The following is a 14,672-nucleotide window of genomic DNA, read 5'->3' as shown; positions in this document are numbered from 1 at the left end:
ACTGCCACTACTACTGCCACTGCTGTTGTAGCTGGTTACGAAACCCCAAGAAAAACTTCCGCATTCATTTAAGATCATTTCTGTCGTTTGCTGCTCCAAGTGGTTGTTGCCGCTGCTGCCGCTGCTGCTGCTGCTGCCGGTGCAAGAGTTGCAACAAGCATCAACAGCAGCCCCCCCTCATTTGGTGTTGCTTGTCTGTTGTTTGCTATTATTAATGCCGCCGCCACCACCACCACCGCCGCCGTTGCCGTTGCCTTTACCTGCCCCAACTCTTCTGCCACTGCTGTTTTCTTCATTTGTAGCTGCTGCGCTGTTTTCGCGAATTTATGGATCAGGCAACAACTGTGCACACGGCGCGACATGGAGCCGGTAGGCTGGCAGCTAGTTGCTGCGGCAGTTGCGGCAGCCACTGCGTCGTCTGCCCCCCAAAGACAAGCGCCCAATTGACAAGGTGTTTTGGTGATTGTCTATACCGGATTGCGGATTGCGGGCCAGTCGTTGATGATGTTGCTGTTGATGTCATACTTGGGGGAAGCTGATAAGTCAGCTGATGCGATGGTCTCTGAAGCAGATGATGATTGCTGGATTATATGGTAGGCGGGTAGGGTTTTGGGAAATGAATTGCAATCGAAGATCCGATACGTGATCCTGAATAACGTGCGGTGTACGTATTTCCCAAAACCAAATGAAAAAGCATTCAAGCTCAAATAACTATACTTTACGTCCAAAAATTCTATATTTAAATATTTAAATACCCATCCTCTTTTGACCCAATTGACATATAAGTTGATTAAGTTTGATCTGAAAGTCTATTAAAATAAGCAAAATATTAATTTTTTAGTATTTTTATAGTCATGTTTTCCTTTGACATTATCTCCTATAGGAAAAATTATTCTTGGTAACATTTTTTCATCAAAGTCTTTCTAAGATATTAAACTATCTGAAAATAATCCTAATAAATTTGCTTAATCTCGGCTAATAGTAGATTTTTTAACTTTAATTATCACGGAGTTTGATGTCTCGATCAGGACATATTTTGGCTTATATCTTTAAAGCCGTTCATTCTGTTGTAATTTTATTGGTGAATCCTATATTCTACCCAATTGTTATCGAATAACAAAAATGGTATCTGCATTGTGAACCAGATCCAACAGTAAGCCTTATAAATGACAGCTGCTGGAGAGAATCCAACAAGTCCTGCCATAATCAGGTCATGCCTTGGCTCGCGTTCCCGTTAGTTGGCCTTTTTTCGTTCGTTTATTTTGGTCTGTGTCGCCTTACCAATAAATTCACACTAACGGGGCGAAACGGGTAAGAATACCCGTGCAAAAAAAGAAGAAAAGCCTTACGTTCATCAATAATAAATACAGTTAGCCAGATCCAGAGCCGAGTCCCGGCTTGGCCATATTACCAAATGCAACCAGTTCGCTGGCCGCTGGCCACTGTCCGCTGTCCGCTGGCCGTGGCACTGTCAAATGTGGAGGCCTGCGTCAATAAATTACCTAGAAGTGCACCTAACCAAGAGCCGAGAACAGAATGCGAGAGGAAGAAGGTGGCCAAGAAAGAGGCAACGGTACATTATGCAATCACAGCATGAATGAGACACTCTTGACCGAGTTTCCAAAGCCAGGCAATAACGGTACCACGACAAATGCGACAGCTGACAAGTGGCCCCAACAAGGGGAAGGCAGAGCCACCAGAGACAGAGCTACAGCCCAGAGTCCCAGCCCCACTCCCCAGTCCCAAGCTCAAGCTCAAGCAAAGAACGGCACACAGAGCAGAGTAGCGACTAACGGGTTCTAGGCTTTGGCCAAGAGAAGAAAGAAGGAAAAGATATAGTAGAAGAATACAGAGGAGTGCTCTGTAGAAGAACAGGGAAGAGCCACCAAGAGCTCGAAAAGCAGGGCGCTAGCCAATTATGCAAACAATTCCGCAACAAAGAAGTAAAAGAATAATCGCAAAATAGAGTAGAAAATGTGGTATCTTTAAATACGAGATCGAGACTACAGATTAGTGGGTGGAAATTATGAGAATTATAGCCATTGAACATGCATTTCTTCCATCATCTTCTTGCTTTAAAGATAAACGAACAACATAACCATTCAGGAGGCATTGTTCTAATGTTGCATTGTGGAGCAAGACTGGAATAACTATGCTGTGTTTCGCATATAAACACAACTGATTATCTCTTGAACCCAAATCCAATGAAATTTCATCAAAATGTACCCAAGTTTCTAGTAATTTCGCCAATTAACCCACACGAATATGTCTTCAGTTCTTTATACTCGAAATTTGCATTTATTTAAAAGTTATTAGTGATGCTATAAGTGGACAGAGGGTTAATATTGTTGGTTAGATCGATACATGTACATGTCTAAGTACGGGACTTGGGCTTGTGTAATATAAAATGCAGCCGGGATCGGGATCTAGCCTATCAAGTGAGTCTTCACCAGGGAGACAAGAGGAGCGGCAGTGGGCATGGCTGGATATTCCCCGGCACTGCCGGCAATATCAATGTGGGTATACTTGAGCGGCACCTTCGCATTGATGCCGTGCTTATCGAGCCCGGACGCCATGATCATAAATGCGGCGGGCACCTGGTGTCCGCGTGGGGTACGCACCGACGGGGCATTGTTCGCCTGTACCAGATCCTCTCCAATGACCTTGCCAGCATTAAAGGCAAAGTCGCTGGGACGCAGCACAGAGACCTCGAAGGGTTCGCCATAGGTCTGGCCAGCTGCCTGAAGTTTACGAGCATGATCGGCCTGGTGGGCCACACTGTTGTCTATGGCGATCGACTGACCTTCGCCAGCCGACATAAAAGCATGGCCCGTCAGTGTGGCGATCGTGAAGAGATGCGGATCGGGCAGACTCTGCTCGATGGCCATCTCCTTCATGCGGCAGAGAGCATCTGTCATGCACATTCGTCCCTCGGCATCTGTGTTTCCAATGCGAACGAGGAGACCTGCTCGGGAAGTGATGATCTCATCGGCCACGTAGCACTCCTCTCCCACGGAGTTGCGGACCATGCACAAGGCGGCAACGACATGGATATCCTCCGGCTTTATCTCGTTGACCACCTTCATGAATCCAGCAACAGCAGCAGCTCCGCACTTGTCGCGCGACATTCCAGCCATTACACCACCGGCTTTGATATCGGCACCGCCAGTGTCATAGGTTACTCCCTTGCCAACCAGCATAAGCGTCTTGCGGGCAGGCTTGGGAGGCTTGTATTCCAGGAAGATGATGCGACCTCTGTGACGCTCCACCACATCGGCAGCCCGATTGACGGCTGCGAACAGAGGATAGTCCTTCTGCAGGGTATTCGAATCGCTGATCACATTCATGCTGAGCTTGTCAAACAGATTCTTGACGTATTTCTCCACCTGGCTGGGGGCCATCCTCTCTGGGTCGCCACCGCCGATGTCGCGGGCCACGTAGCGACCAGCTTCCAAAATCAAAGCCTCGCGCAGAATCTCGTCCGCTTTGGGATCATCGATCTGCACATTGAGGGTGGTTACACGGGTGTCCTTACCGGGCTGGGCTTCACGTAAATGAATGGGCTGAGAGATAGCAGAGAGAGAAAAATCTTGTAGGGCTTGGAATTGCATTGGAATTGGATAATTCTTACAACATACAGCTGCTCCAAGGCGCCTAGCACGGTGCACAGTTCTGCCTGGGGAAAGCGCTTCACCTTGGGCACAAACAGCAACGGAGTGTTGAAGCCAGCCTGTGAGAAGATAGCGTTTTGAGTGTTTCCTATTAGATTTGAGCCCAAACTTACCTTGAGGACCTTCTGCATGGATTTTTTGGCAGCCTCCTGATAAGATCGCACATCATCGTAGTCATTCAGATCTCCCACGGGTGCGTAGACCACAGGCTGTTCCACATTAGCGGCTCGGAAGCAGGAGATGCTGCTATCGAAGGACTTGTCGAACGAGCGATGCTCGTCGAAAGTGGCCTTAAGTTCTGTAGGCAGAACATCCTGGTCAATCACACAAACGCAATCGGTGCCACTTCCTTTCATCAGCTTATTCAGCCTCAGGGTGCATGGTACAAATCTGTGAGGACAAAGTGCGAAACGGAATTATCAGTATTATTATTAATTGAGAAATATTTGAATCAACATTCTTCATTGAAATGCAATTTTATCACGCGCCAGTTGTTTATTGTTGAGCAATTGATATCCCCTTGACGGGGAATACTGGGCGATCCCCTTGACGGGACTGTACACGCCCATGTCTATTACATCTCTCTCTTTCTACTTGGCGCTGAGATTATCTTAACTTTTGAAGTGCAATAAAGTTTGTATTAAAGATAAGCATTTCGAATGACCCCACTCAAGAAAAAAATGAGGCTCCGATGTCGAAGCTTTAAATACTCTTACATGAATAGCATGTGAATCTCTTTGATCTTTCAGATTATTGATTTACTATCTATAAAATATATGTATGATATAGAGATCCGATACTTCTGCCTCTGATAAATTATCTATTGATCAAGTGTGTGCCAAAATGTTCAGCCAGATAGATTTTTAAACTAGACTATGTAGATCCGCATAGATAACCTTCTCTTTTGTACACTTGAAGCACTTGATAAACATATCCTAGTACCCTCTGCGAGGGTATACAACTAATTGCCTAATTTTGAAAATATGGCGTATCACAAACTAGAGCTGTTAGAAAAAACATACTATTGCTAACTAACTTATTTTACTTACTTTTCGATGCCCATATTCGACGTTAGCGGGAACACACAACTGATTCAATCGGGAAGTGGGGCGTCACTGAGCGCCGGCAACAAACAACAGTTGGGTATCACTTCATACAGTGCAGCGGAGTACTGGTATTGGAACTGGGATCAAGCTGCTGGTGCTGGTGCGGGCGCGAGAACTTATCTGAAACTGAGTGATAAGGCGTGTGTCAAACAATTCCACGAGATAACTTTTTATAGAGCCCAGCCCCGACAAAAACGATCCCTTGACGATGGAACAAACAATTTGCAATGATGTGCTTGGGTGGCCGTCCCGAAGCTTTTTATACTTCCATTTGTGAAGGAATGGGTGGGTGTGTGTGCAGTGTGCAGGCACAAAGCAAATTGCACGAGCTATGAATAATGGTTTCAATGACCACAATGTAATGCTAGAACTTGCAAATAAAGGCTACAACAATAAAAGCAAAGTCTACTCACGTCGGAAGTCGCTTGCCAGTTTCTACTTGCCAGTCACGTTCACGGTTAGTGCAGATTTTTTGCGAAAAAATCAAGTCAAACCGGCATGGGAAAGCTTTCAAATGCCGGGTCAGCTGTTAGCCGGCGTTGCCAACCACATTGAATTTCAAGAGTGGAGTCTGCTTTTGGTAACAAATTACAGTAAAAGCTCCTTCGCGACTACAATGCAGACTTATAGAAAGACAACCTCTAAAAAGATAAATCGTACATTTATTCATTATTTATGTAGCTCTGTATGTCCTTAATCAACTGCGGGAACTGCTTGGCATCCAGTGCCAAGAGCTTTCTGTATGGCGTCATCACCGCATCGCCCTCCAACCAGTCCCCTGACATGCCGGAATCGCATTCGGAGGCCACAGACCACTCAAAGGAGAACTTGGCACGCTCTGAGAGCAGCTCGTCCTCGGCATTGGTGTAGATATCCTCGGCAGGCTGGCCTTTCTTGGCCTCCTTGCGAAAGAACTTGACGAGGAGCAGCAATGTTCCGAAATTGAATTTCATTTTTTTGGTCTTAGCGTGGTCAATTTCCATCTTTAAGTTTTCAAACAACGGCACGCATATCTGTGCGGGTATGTTGATGAAACGTTCGTTAATTAGGAATCCCAAATGGGGCTGTTCTTCGTTGTCCAGCAGATAGCTAAGCTGTTCCAGCGCTGTCTCCGAGGCATGCGACTTGGCGCGGTCGAGCAGATACGTGCGTAGCTGGCTGACGCTTGGCTGGTCCTTCTTGGCCGACAGATTCAGTACGGAGGTGATGCCAAAGACAGTGCCTTCTTCCACCATATTGTCATCAGTTTCGCTCTCAAGTTCGTCGTCGTCGACCTGGCAGATTACGCTGCCCACATGGTTTTGAGCTGAAAGAGATGGATTAGACAGGACTAAGGAATGGACTGTGTGGCGCTGCTTCACCTATAATTAAATCCGCCATCTGATTGCAGTTGATATGGGCCCGCAAGAAGAGACGCTGCAGCAGCTGGGAAATTCCCTGGGTATCGGGATCCACGGGTGTACGACCCTCGAAGTCAATTTGCACCTCCTATAACGTACATATATTGTATGTTCAATTATATTTTCGTTTGCTTTATTTGTCGGCAGGACGCACCTCATTGCCAGTGTAGGCGTCTGGATGTATTCCGTCCTCATTCTCGTCACTGGAGCTCGAGTCGTCATCCTTTTGATCTACCTCCATCTTATTCAGATTCTTGCGCTTGCTGGCAGACATTTCACCAAAACTTTTCAGTTAATATAGTTTATTTTATGTTTCTTGGTCAAACAGCTGGATGTGTGGATACACACGTGTGTAACGGCGTTGCCAGGCATTTCTTGTTCGACATGCGCACAACAGAGGGTTGCTAGCAGTGTTGCCAGTTTAGCCAGTTTTAGCTAGATTTACAATTTTATTTATTTTAAAAAATCGTATATTAAGGTTTCAAGGACTTCTACTTGAATATGCTCGTATAGTACTCCTCTTCCAGGTCGTACAGGTCCATTGCCATTTCGTCCCTAAGCTTCATGAGTTTTTTGTCGCACTCAATCTGCGTGGATCGGAACAGTTGAGAATTGTTCGTAATGGCTTCGTTCACGGAGTGGAAGTCGTTCAGAATCAGATACTGCTTGAGATCGGCGACTAGCTTCATCAGGGATTCTCCTGCCCGCACCATATTGGAGGCGCGTATCTGCATTTCAAGAGCGTCCTGCTCAGATTGCGTCGTTCGTGAAATCTGACTGTGACTGTCTCTGCGTGCCAGCTTAAGAGTCTCCTCGAAATTCTCCAGCATGCTGCGGACGTCCTCCTTGAGACGCACATTGTAAGATTTGAGCAGGGCTTCCTTCGACTGCGGCAGAATGGTAATACGAGAGCCGCTGGCCATGATATCAGCAATGAAAAATACTTTGGTTTGTTTACAATGTGCGGCCAGCCGGCTTCTTTGTTTGTTTTTTTTCGATTAATTTTCCGATAGGGCTGCCAGTTTAGCTTTTCTCTGGCTATATCTAGCATATTTAAAGTGGAATATATTATAAAATTGGCAAAATGCCTAAATAAGCCTCCATCTTGTCTTAGATTAAAATGTATATTTTTCGCTATTTTGGTTTCTTTTTAATACATTGCAAAATAAATTTTAAAAAAAACAATAGCTAATTTCCGATCATGGGTAGAGGGCGATTAACCCATTGTCGACCAAGATCAAATTGTTTAAATTTTAGGGGGTTTAAGTGGGCTAAGTTCGTTCACACTAAAACAACAACAAAAACGTGCCGACAAGTTAGGCAATAGAAAAAATAGAAGCTGTCAGCTGAAAATGCATACGGACTTAGCTTCCCATTTGCACACGCCGGCCTGCAATAAACTAATCGAAGAGCTGCAAGCTTGCCACGACAACGTGAGTACGCAAGGGGCCACAGTTCGTCCTTATAACACTTTTTCCTGTATGCCCACAGAACGCTTTCGGCAGATTCATTGGGATCTGCAACTCCATCGACGACAAGGTGGTCAAGTGCTTGAAGGGCGAACGCATCGCTCGCTCCGCCGCCAACCGAGCCAAGGCGCGCGAGAATCAAGCAAAATACAAGGAGAAACTTCTGCACGGGGAGACCGAATAGCAGAATGGCTGCCACCGCGGATCCCTTGGAGCCCTTCTACTTCGAGCACGAGGAGCAGCAGCGCATTTGCGGGAAGCCGGTGAGCCCCATCACAGATGGCTTCGATGCGAACTATCCCAGTGTTGTGGATCGGTTCTTCACGCGCTTCTACTACATCCGAGCCAATGCCGCCTACCAGGTGCTGTACCACTCCAATCGCATCTGCCTAATCTGCCTGGCGCCCACGCATCCCGCCCTTGCCCAAGGCATTGCCAGTCTAAGCTTCGACGTGGGCAACGTGGATCGCAGCCAGAATGTGGTGAAGGGCAAGGCCAAGAAAGGCGGCATGATTCTGCAGGCGGACTCTACACTGGCGCTGCTCACCACGGAGACGGGACAGATCTACAAGATACCTAGCTGCATACGCGGCAAGCTGGTGGAGGTGAACGCTGCTCTGGTTGCAGAGCCGAAACTGCTGGAGCACCTGCCCGAGGGAGCTGGCTACTTTGCCATTCTTCTGCCCAAAATTGAAAACTGCGATTTGATCAGGGAGAGCCTGTTGACACAGGAGCAGTACGAGGAGCACTTGAAGACCAACCAGGAGCAGAATACGGAGCATTTAAAGACCAGCACGGAGCAGAAGGAGGAAAATTTGAAGACAAACGAAGAGATGTTGATCACGTGAATTACTGAATAAGTCTTTAACTATTGACTACTGAACACTTATATTAAAACCCAGAATATGTTTTGCAAGGAATCGGCTGACAATTTCATTGGATGCTACATAAAACTGACTAGTTTTGGCCTTTATTGGTGCATTAGATGACAAACATTCTATCAGTTCTATAACATCCATTTCATCGATGTTTTGCCCCACAAATCCAATTGAGATGGCAGTGCCTCGATAAATCGCTACAGCTGATCGCTAGTGGTGGTTATAAAATTGAAATCTGATATTGATGCTGTTATTGATTATAAAATTGATATATCGGTTTTGCTAAGCGAAGACATGAACCAAATTGTGTACGGTAGAGGGTGCCCTTATTCTTAATGCTTTTCAACCCTAGATGGCGGCACCTGGTCTTAGAGATGGACAGAGGTAAATTATCAGACGATCTAGCGATGAACGATAGGTGCGATCCACTCAGAGATCAATTACGCGGGGAGAAATCATCGCAGGCGGGCATTTTAAATTGTGTTTTTAAACTGCTTTAAATTTCTTTATGTTCCCTACAAATTGCCCTTCTAAGCTGCTGCGTGAGTGCCAATCAATGCCAAAGGCTTCAACTTCAGCTGCCAGCTAGTTTCGATACATTTGATGGGGTCTTCTGCCCAGGGAACACGGGGAAACACACTCGGCTCGGGCCCTTCTCGTGACTGACGCTGAATGCCACTTAATTCGGTTTTGAAGCGAGTTGCATGTCAAAATGATTGCTCTTCTGCAAACAGCGCATCTGTGTTTGAATTATGATGGAGCGCGCAAATATTCCAGATGCAAATATTTGCACAAAACTACACACACACACACACACACACACACATCGAGAGAAAGAGAGAGATAGACGCACGCTAACTTGAAGTGCAACAGTGGCTGGCCTGGCAGGAACTGAAGCAGATACAGAACCCGACTCCCCATAAGTAAGCCACCCACACATGCCATGCACCATTGCCTGCCATGCCCATGCCCCACGCCCCATGCCCATGCCACCCATGACTACCACTAATGGCAGGCGTGCTACGTCGGCAGTGCCAAGCACTTTTGAGAATGTGTAACCGGCACTGACTGACTTTCGCCAGGAGCAGAGCAGAGCGGAGCAATGCAGTGTCGAGGAGTAGAGCCGAAGAGCAGAGGACCTCTCCTCTTCGAGCGGAGGACGATCCGGGCTCGTTTGGCCGGAGCCAACATTTGGTGCTGCCGCTGCTGTGGCAGACATCCGTTGCCGGAAATACGCTTACAAACGTAACCAGCACGTACAAAATACAGGGTGTCCTTTCGGGTCTGTGCCACGGGGAGGCAGCCAGGCAGCCCAGTAGCCCAGCAGCCATTCTCCTACTGCTTGCCTCCTGTCTGTTTACTTTGCAGCGCAAGACGACGCCAGCGACGCAGAGAACTCAAACAAAATATAACTGTTGGAAGAAGCTGCTGCAATGGCAGGCAGAGAGCCATAGCAGAGGCAGGGGCAGCAGCAGCGTGCACAGAAAAAGTTTACAATTTATCTAGTAAAATGTAATTAGGATCCTGGGTGCAGGCGCCCCAAACCCTCAGCATTCGCATTCCGGAGGAAGCCCAGAGTTGGGGCTGAAGTGCGTGCAACTTTCTTTGCTTTAAAATTCAGCTGGCTGAACATTTAAGGAACGATTGCGATAAACAGAGTTATAATGAATGTAATCCTTTGTTACTATGAGGAATCCAACAAACTAAAACAACTCCACAAAAAGAGGAAAAAAATTTGAATAAAACAATCTTTGATTAAAGTTTAGGAATCATATAATCAGAGTAATGTTATGAGAATAGGTTTCATGTGGCAAGTACTACTACTAGTATAGTTTCCTACTGCATTCGATTTCAGATTATAGTTATCAGGATTATACAGTATATACAGAAATATGTGCCATATTGAAGATACTCCCCACGTCCTATAAGTATAATCCAATTATAGTTTTCCGCCTGCTTTGCGCAAATCAATTTCCTATCAAAACTCCACCAACCAAGTATTTGTCTTGGTCGCATCTTAATTTCGCTGGCACATTCATAGTATCATACATACTCGTATGAATGTATATCGAGATATATTTGCTGAGAAATTGATTTTCGTTAATTTCTGCTACTTCGAAAATGGCGCTTTGCGAGGGTTGCTCCAACAGTTGGCCCTAGCACTCGAGCACCTTCAAGGGGAACGGAACTGAACTCTTCGCACGGCCTGCGCATAAGACATGCGCAAGAGCGACTGAGATACAGATACACACAGACGCAGATACAGATGAACAGCAGTCACGCACACAGACACCTATGTAGATGCGGGCACAGATACAAGAGAGAGACACACACACACACACACACACACACACCCAGATACACGTTCGAGGCGGAGCAAAGTAAACAAACATGGCCGAAAATGTTTGTTGCTCATAATCCGATACAAGTGCAAAATGCCTATACACACACACAGATATATATGTATATAGATAGCGAAATACGAGTATCTCTCGCAGTCTCTCACTGGCTGACGATTTAGGGCCGTCTTTCATCTCGAGATGTGGCAACTTTTTGGCCAGGTGTTAATCACAGAAGCCATGTAATCATCTTGAATTATTCAGCTGCTCATTTTTTGAGCAATCGCTGAACTTGCTAAATGCCTGCTCAGGCATTGCCAAATGATTCCCTTGAATTCGCCAATCAGTGATTGTAATTGAAATTCAATTAGGAAAAGAAATAAATTAATTGTTGGGGGCTACAATTATTTGAATAGATTGTAATGTAACAAAAATGAAATAAGAATCAAATAAATGTCTCTGCACTGCAAACAATTATGCACTCATATATCCCTTATCTTCTATGAGGTTTTATAATTTCTTTATTATCCAACCCAAGATGGGTGAACACTGATTCCAGTCTTTTGGTTTTAGAGTTTTGGGTGCTTTGGCCCATATAGTATGTATATTTTTCTGGCAAAAAGTGTCCTGCAGTCGATAATCTTCATTTCCCAGCTGTTATCAAATCTTAAAATCCCATTTTAAAGTTCAACAAAGAGCTCATTCAAAGGAAGTACAATACATATTTGTTTCTCTACTCGTATCTGTAAAAATAAAATGAAATTCTGGAGAAGTGAAACCGAGGTGAAGCCTCACTTAACAAGCAACGAGTATTTATCAGCAGTTCCTTTTCCACTTGTTTGCCTCATTTGAAATTGATTTCAAGTCCAAGAATCAAGTGGAAAGACATCGTCACCCCACTGATTACCACTTCAGCTGGCTGGGAAATTTTCGAAGCTATTTTTTAATTGCAGAACATTTGCAGCTAATTAGTTGGAGGTCTCCAAGGGCAGTTGAAGCTCGAGTCTCCTGACTCCGATGATGATGAAGATGATAGAAAGGCCCGTAATGACCCTGTCACACACGGACACTTGAGAGAGCAAAAACTTTTTTTTGGAGATCGCTGCACTTCAAAGCTACAACCGGCCCCGGCCCCGTCCTCGGTCCGACCCGGCACTTGACGGAGACCAGAGAAAAGTGTCTCCCCGACTTGGCCACTTGAGAGCACCTACCACAGCGTTCCACATCGCACATTGGTTTAGGGTTATGCGGGGTTTTCTTTTCGGTTTCGTTCGGTTTTCGTTTCTTTTCGCCATCGAACAGGTAAGGTAATCATCGTGATGGCGGCTTTCAAACATAAGCAAAATATTGACAGAGCGGCTAAACTCCAAGGCGCAAAAAGACCCCGCCACATCCATATGCATATGCGATGCGATGCGATGCGACGTTGCCGACTCATTGGTGCCAGGTACTATCCCCAGGTAATATTTCCATTCGATCCGATCCGAACTGAACCGATCCGAACCGAACCGCTGGCTATGTTCGGTCGGTCGCTCGTTTGGTTTCACTGTTTGCACACATTAGAGCCCAACATCCGTTGTAGCCGTTGTCGACTGTCGCATTCAAATGTTGTTTTTAGCCATTGAAGTGGTAAATTTCACCTGTGTGTGAGGTGGACGCTGGCTGGAATGGATGGAAGCGGCGGCCCATAGACACGGCCACTTACAACAAATGCATTTTGGCCCTGGGGTTGGGGGTCGGCGCGCCCTTTGATAGTGGACCACACACATACACACAAGCACACACAGAGTCTCCTTCATAAATGCAGCGACACTTGAGTTGATTGATTTCGAGATGTAAGCATCCGCGAGATGCAAAAAAAAACGAAGTAGAGAGGAGAAAAATCCACAACGGACAAGAGAAATATTCCACTCTGGTGGTCCTCCTCCTCCTCCTCCTCCTTCTCCTTCTCTCCATCCTCTTTGGGATCGTCTCTGGGCTGTTAATTTGCTGGAGGAAGTTTCCATTTAGCACTTGGGCAAACAGTCTCGTCTCCGGGTCTGCAGTTGTCACCAGGCACATTCCAGCGATGCCACTCGAAGCCAAAGTCCGGCAAAACTTTGCCATAAATACAAAATATCAAAAATGTTATTGTGGTTTCTTCTACTGGCGGGGTGGTGCTGTGGTGCTGCTGTGGCGGTACGGTACTGTGGTGGTGGCAGCCTTATTGTTGCTTCTGTTTGCGGTTTGCTGCTGCTTCAAGTGCCATTCAGCTAAATTGTTTGTATGTCAATCAAAGATGAAAACGCGCAACGGAAAATGCGAAAATTAAACAGAGGGCGGACGGGCGCCTGGTGGGTGGTGGGTGGTTCATTCAGGATGGACTGGGTTGGATTGGGTGGTTCTCTGCAGTGTGCCGGTGCCTTCAACGTGGGCCATGCCACTTAAAGTTCATTGAGGTGACGCTGGTGGTTAACAAAAGGGGGACGAACAGCAACAATAATACGCCGCCACTACAACAAATTGCTTTGCTACATGAAAATGTCAAAGTACACGCCGAGCTCTCCTCTGTTCTGTTCTGTTCGGTTGACTGAGTGGATTTGGAGGGGTGGTATAAACATACGGCAGAATAATACAGAAATAACAATGGCAAAAGCCGGAGTAACGAACAGCAGAAATAATAATAGCAACAGCGAGAACACTTAATCAACGGAAGGCTGCTTCAAAACCTCTTTGGGTGTATTCCTGGCCCGCATTCAGGAGTGTGTTACAATAAGGATTTATTAAAATATTGTTTTATTGGGTTGTTCTATGGGGGTTTTAGGGGAAAATATGCCAAAATTAGATACTTTTAGTGAAAGCAGCAATCATCAATGAATGTAGTAAAAGTAAATCTAACAAGGTGCTACGATCTATGATTGGTTTTTGGCCTTTCGTCATTGGAGAACTATAACGAGATATACCCTATAGGTACTTTATAGTTTTTTTGATCTATTTCTTTGCTTTGGGAGCATCGGAATGCATAAACCAATCTTCAATGCTATTAAGCTGACTGGCACTGTCTGGCACTAACCTTTTTTTTACTTATACCCTCAAACACATATTGAATATATTTGGGGGATATCTTACTTAAAAGATATGTCAAATATTTACTTCAATTGTAGCTATTAATTCGTTTATTCCCTAAGATTTCCCTTCCTCCCCTTGGCCATCGCTTTAGTTCCTTTCTGTCCCGTCACCATGTAGCCGTAATTTATGCCACTCCTGGCCCGAGTAACCCATCAACAGCTTTTGACCCAAACTTGTGCCTCTGTCCGTCCGGTCCGCATGTCCTTGCGCCTGTCAGTCCAACCTCCTCCAATCCTTGAAGGCTGCTCCGGCCCGTGCCCCTTGTTGTTGGTTAAATTTACATTGAAATGCGAGACTCGAAGTAATTCGAAAGTTTGATTTTAATTTGTTTTCATTTCGCATTAGGTAGGGCCCAAGCATCGCTGGGACTGGTCTGGGTCTGGGTGGCTCTCACGCTGTCACTGTCTCTTTTTCTCCACACTCTGCATCTCTCTCTCTCCCACTGCACGTACATATATATGTGTGGCTCTCTGTCTCTTTCGCTGTGTGTAGTGTGTCTCTGTCTGTTTACACGCCCAGTTTGCATCACAAACTGTGACAAGGCGAGGCAGGCACCGCATCATCCATCTACCATCTCGAAGCTGCCACAGAGCCGAGCCACACGGGATATTGCTCCATTTGCGCGCCTGGGCTCTCGAGTCTCTCGTGTTCGTTCTCCGTATCCATCTCCGTCTCTCCGGCAGTTGGTGTTGGTAAACTTT

The 14,672-nt window shown here is 45.9% G+C and overlaps 5 protein-coding genes across 5 annotated transcripts; 2 read left to right on the top strand and 3 right to left on the bottom strand.

The window, feature by feature from the left end:
* Positions 1 to 2,275: 2,275 nt before the first annotated feature.
* Dip-B (Dipeptidase B) lies at positions 2,276 to 5,308 on the bottom strand. The gene is made up of 5 exons (XM_015181960.2): positions 5,191 to 5,308; positions 4,721 to 4,903; positions 3,785 to 4,061; positions 3,632 to 3,730; positions 2,276 to 3,563 (listed from the first exon to the last, which is right to left on the bottom strand). Exons 2-5 carry the CDS (start codon positions 4,732 to 4,734, stop codon positions 2,427 to 2,429), a joined length of 1,527 nt encoding a protein of 508 aa, XP_015037446.2. The 5' UTR covers positions 4,735 to 4,903; positions 5,191 to 5,308; the 3' UTR covers positions 2,276 to 2,426.
* A 111-nt stretch (positions 5,309 to 5,419) lies between these two features.
* On the bottom strand, positions 5,420 to 6,485 carry LOC6897373 (protein BCCIP homolog). Its single transcript, XM_002137490.3, has 3 exons — positions 6,332 to 6,485; positions 6,139 to 6,265; positions 5,420 to 6,083 (listed from the first exon to the last, which is right to left on the bottom strand). Exons 1-3 carry the CDS (start codon positions 6,449 to 6,451, stop codon positions 5,440 to 5,442), a joined length of 891 nt encoding a protein of 296 aa, XP_002137526.2. The 5' UTR covers positions 6,452 to 6,485; the 3' UTR covers positions 5,420 to 5,439.
* Positions 6,463 to 7,187, bottom strand: LOC6897372 (mediator of RNA polymerase II transcription subunit 22). Its single transcript, XM_002137489.4, has one exon. The coding sequence runs from the start codon at positions 7,098 to 7,100 to the stop codon at positions 6,669 to 6,671; it is 432 nt and encodes a 143-aa protein (XP_002137525.3). The 5' UTR covers positions 7,101 to 7,187; the 3' UTR covers positions 6,463 to 6,668.
* Positions 7,188 to 7,445: 258 nt separating this feature from the next.
* Positions 7,446 to 7,863, top strand: LOC6897371 (COX assembly mitochondrial protein 2 homolog). Its single transcript, XM_002137488.3, has 2 exons — positions 7,446 to 7,610; positions 7,669 to 7,863. The coding sequence occupies exons 1-2, from the start codon at positions 7,530 to 7,532 to the stop codon at positions 7,828 to 7,830; spliced, it is 243 nt and encodes an 80-aa protein (XP_002137524.1). The 5' UTR covers positions 7,446 to 7,529; the 3' UTR covers positions 7,831 to 7,863.
* Positions 7,815 to 8,566, top strand: LOC4801873 (protein Abitram). Its single transcript, XM_001358861.3, has one exon. The coding sequence runs from the start codon at positions 7,835 to 7,837 to the stop codon at positions 8,492 to 8,494; it is 660 nt and encodes a 219-aa protein (XP_001358898.2). The 5' UTR covers positions 7,815 to 7,834; the 3' UTR covers positions 8,495 to 8,566.
* The last annotated feature ends 6,106 nt before the right edge of the window (positions 8,567 to 14,672 follow it).

The sequence above is a fragment of the Drosophila pseudoobscura genome, chromosome 2 (genome assembly GCF_009870125.1).
Source record: "Drosophila pseudoobscura strain MV-25-SWS-2005 chromosome 2, UCI_Dpse_MV25, whole genome shotgun sequence".
NCBI lineage: Eukaryota > Metazoa > Arthropoda > Insecta > Diptera > Drosophilidae > Drosophila > Drosophila pseudoobscura.
This window is presented reverse-complemented; position numbering and strand designations above follow the sequence as displayed.

Bases quoted from the DNA above. Each gene is read 5' to 3' on its own strand.
- Dip-B (XM_015181960.2), bottom strand. The intron at 3,731-3,784 runs GTAAGTTTGGGC...ATCTTCTCACAG, and splicing joins CCATGCAGAAGGTCCTCAAG to GCTGGCTTCAACACTCCGTT. The intron at 3,564-3,631 runs GTAAGAATTATC...GCTATCTCTCAG, and splicing joins CCTTGGAGCAGCTGTATGTT to CCCATTCATTTACGTGAAGC.
- LOC6897373 (XM_002137490.3), bottom strand. From the start codon at position 6,451: ATGTCTGCCAGCAAGCGCAAGAATCTGAATAAGATGGAGGTAGATCAA. The intron at 6,266-6,331 runs GTGCGTCCTGCC...TGTACGTTATAG, and splicing joins ACGCCTACACTGGCAATGAG to GAGGTGCAAATTGACTTCGA. The intron at 6,084-6,138 runs GTGAAGCAGCGC...CATCTCTTTCAG, and splicing joins GATGGCGGATTTAATTATAG to CTCAAAACCATGTGGGCAGC.
- LOC6897372 (XM_002137489.4), bottom strand. From the start codon at position 7,100: ATGGCCAGCGGCTCTCGTATTACCATTCTGCCGCAGTCGAAGGAAGCC.
- LOC6897371 (XM_002137488.3), top strand. From the start codon at position 7,530: ATGCATACGGACTTAGCTTCCCATTTGCACACGCCGGCCTGCAATAAA. The intron at 7,611-7,668 runs GTGAGTACGCAA...GTATGCCCACAG, and splicing joins TGCAAGCTTGCCACGACAAC to AACGCTTTCGGCAGATTCAT.
- LOC4801873 (XM_001358861.3), top strand. From the start codon at position 7,835: ATGGCTGCCACCGCGGATCCCTTGGAGCCCTTCTACTTCGAGCACGAG.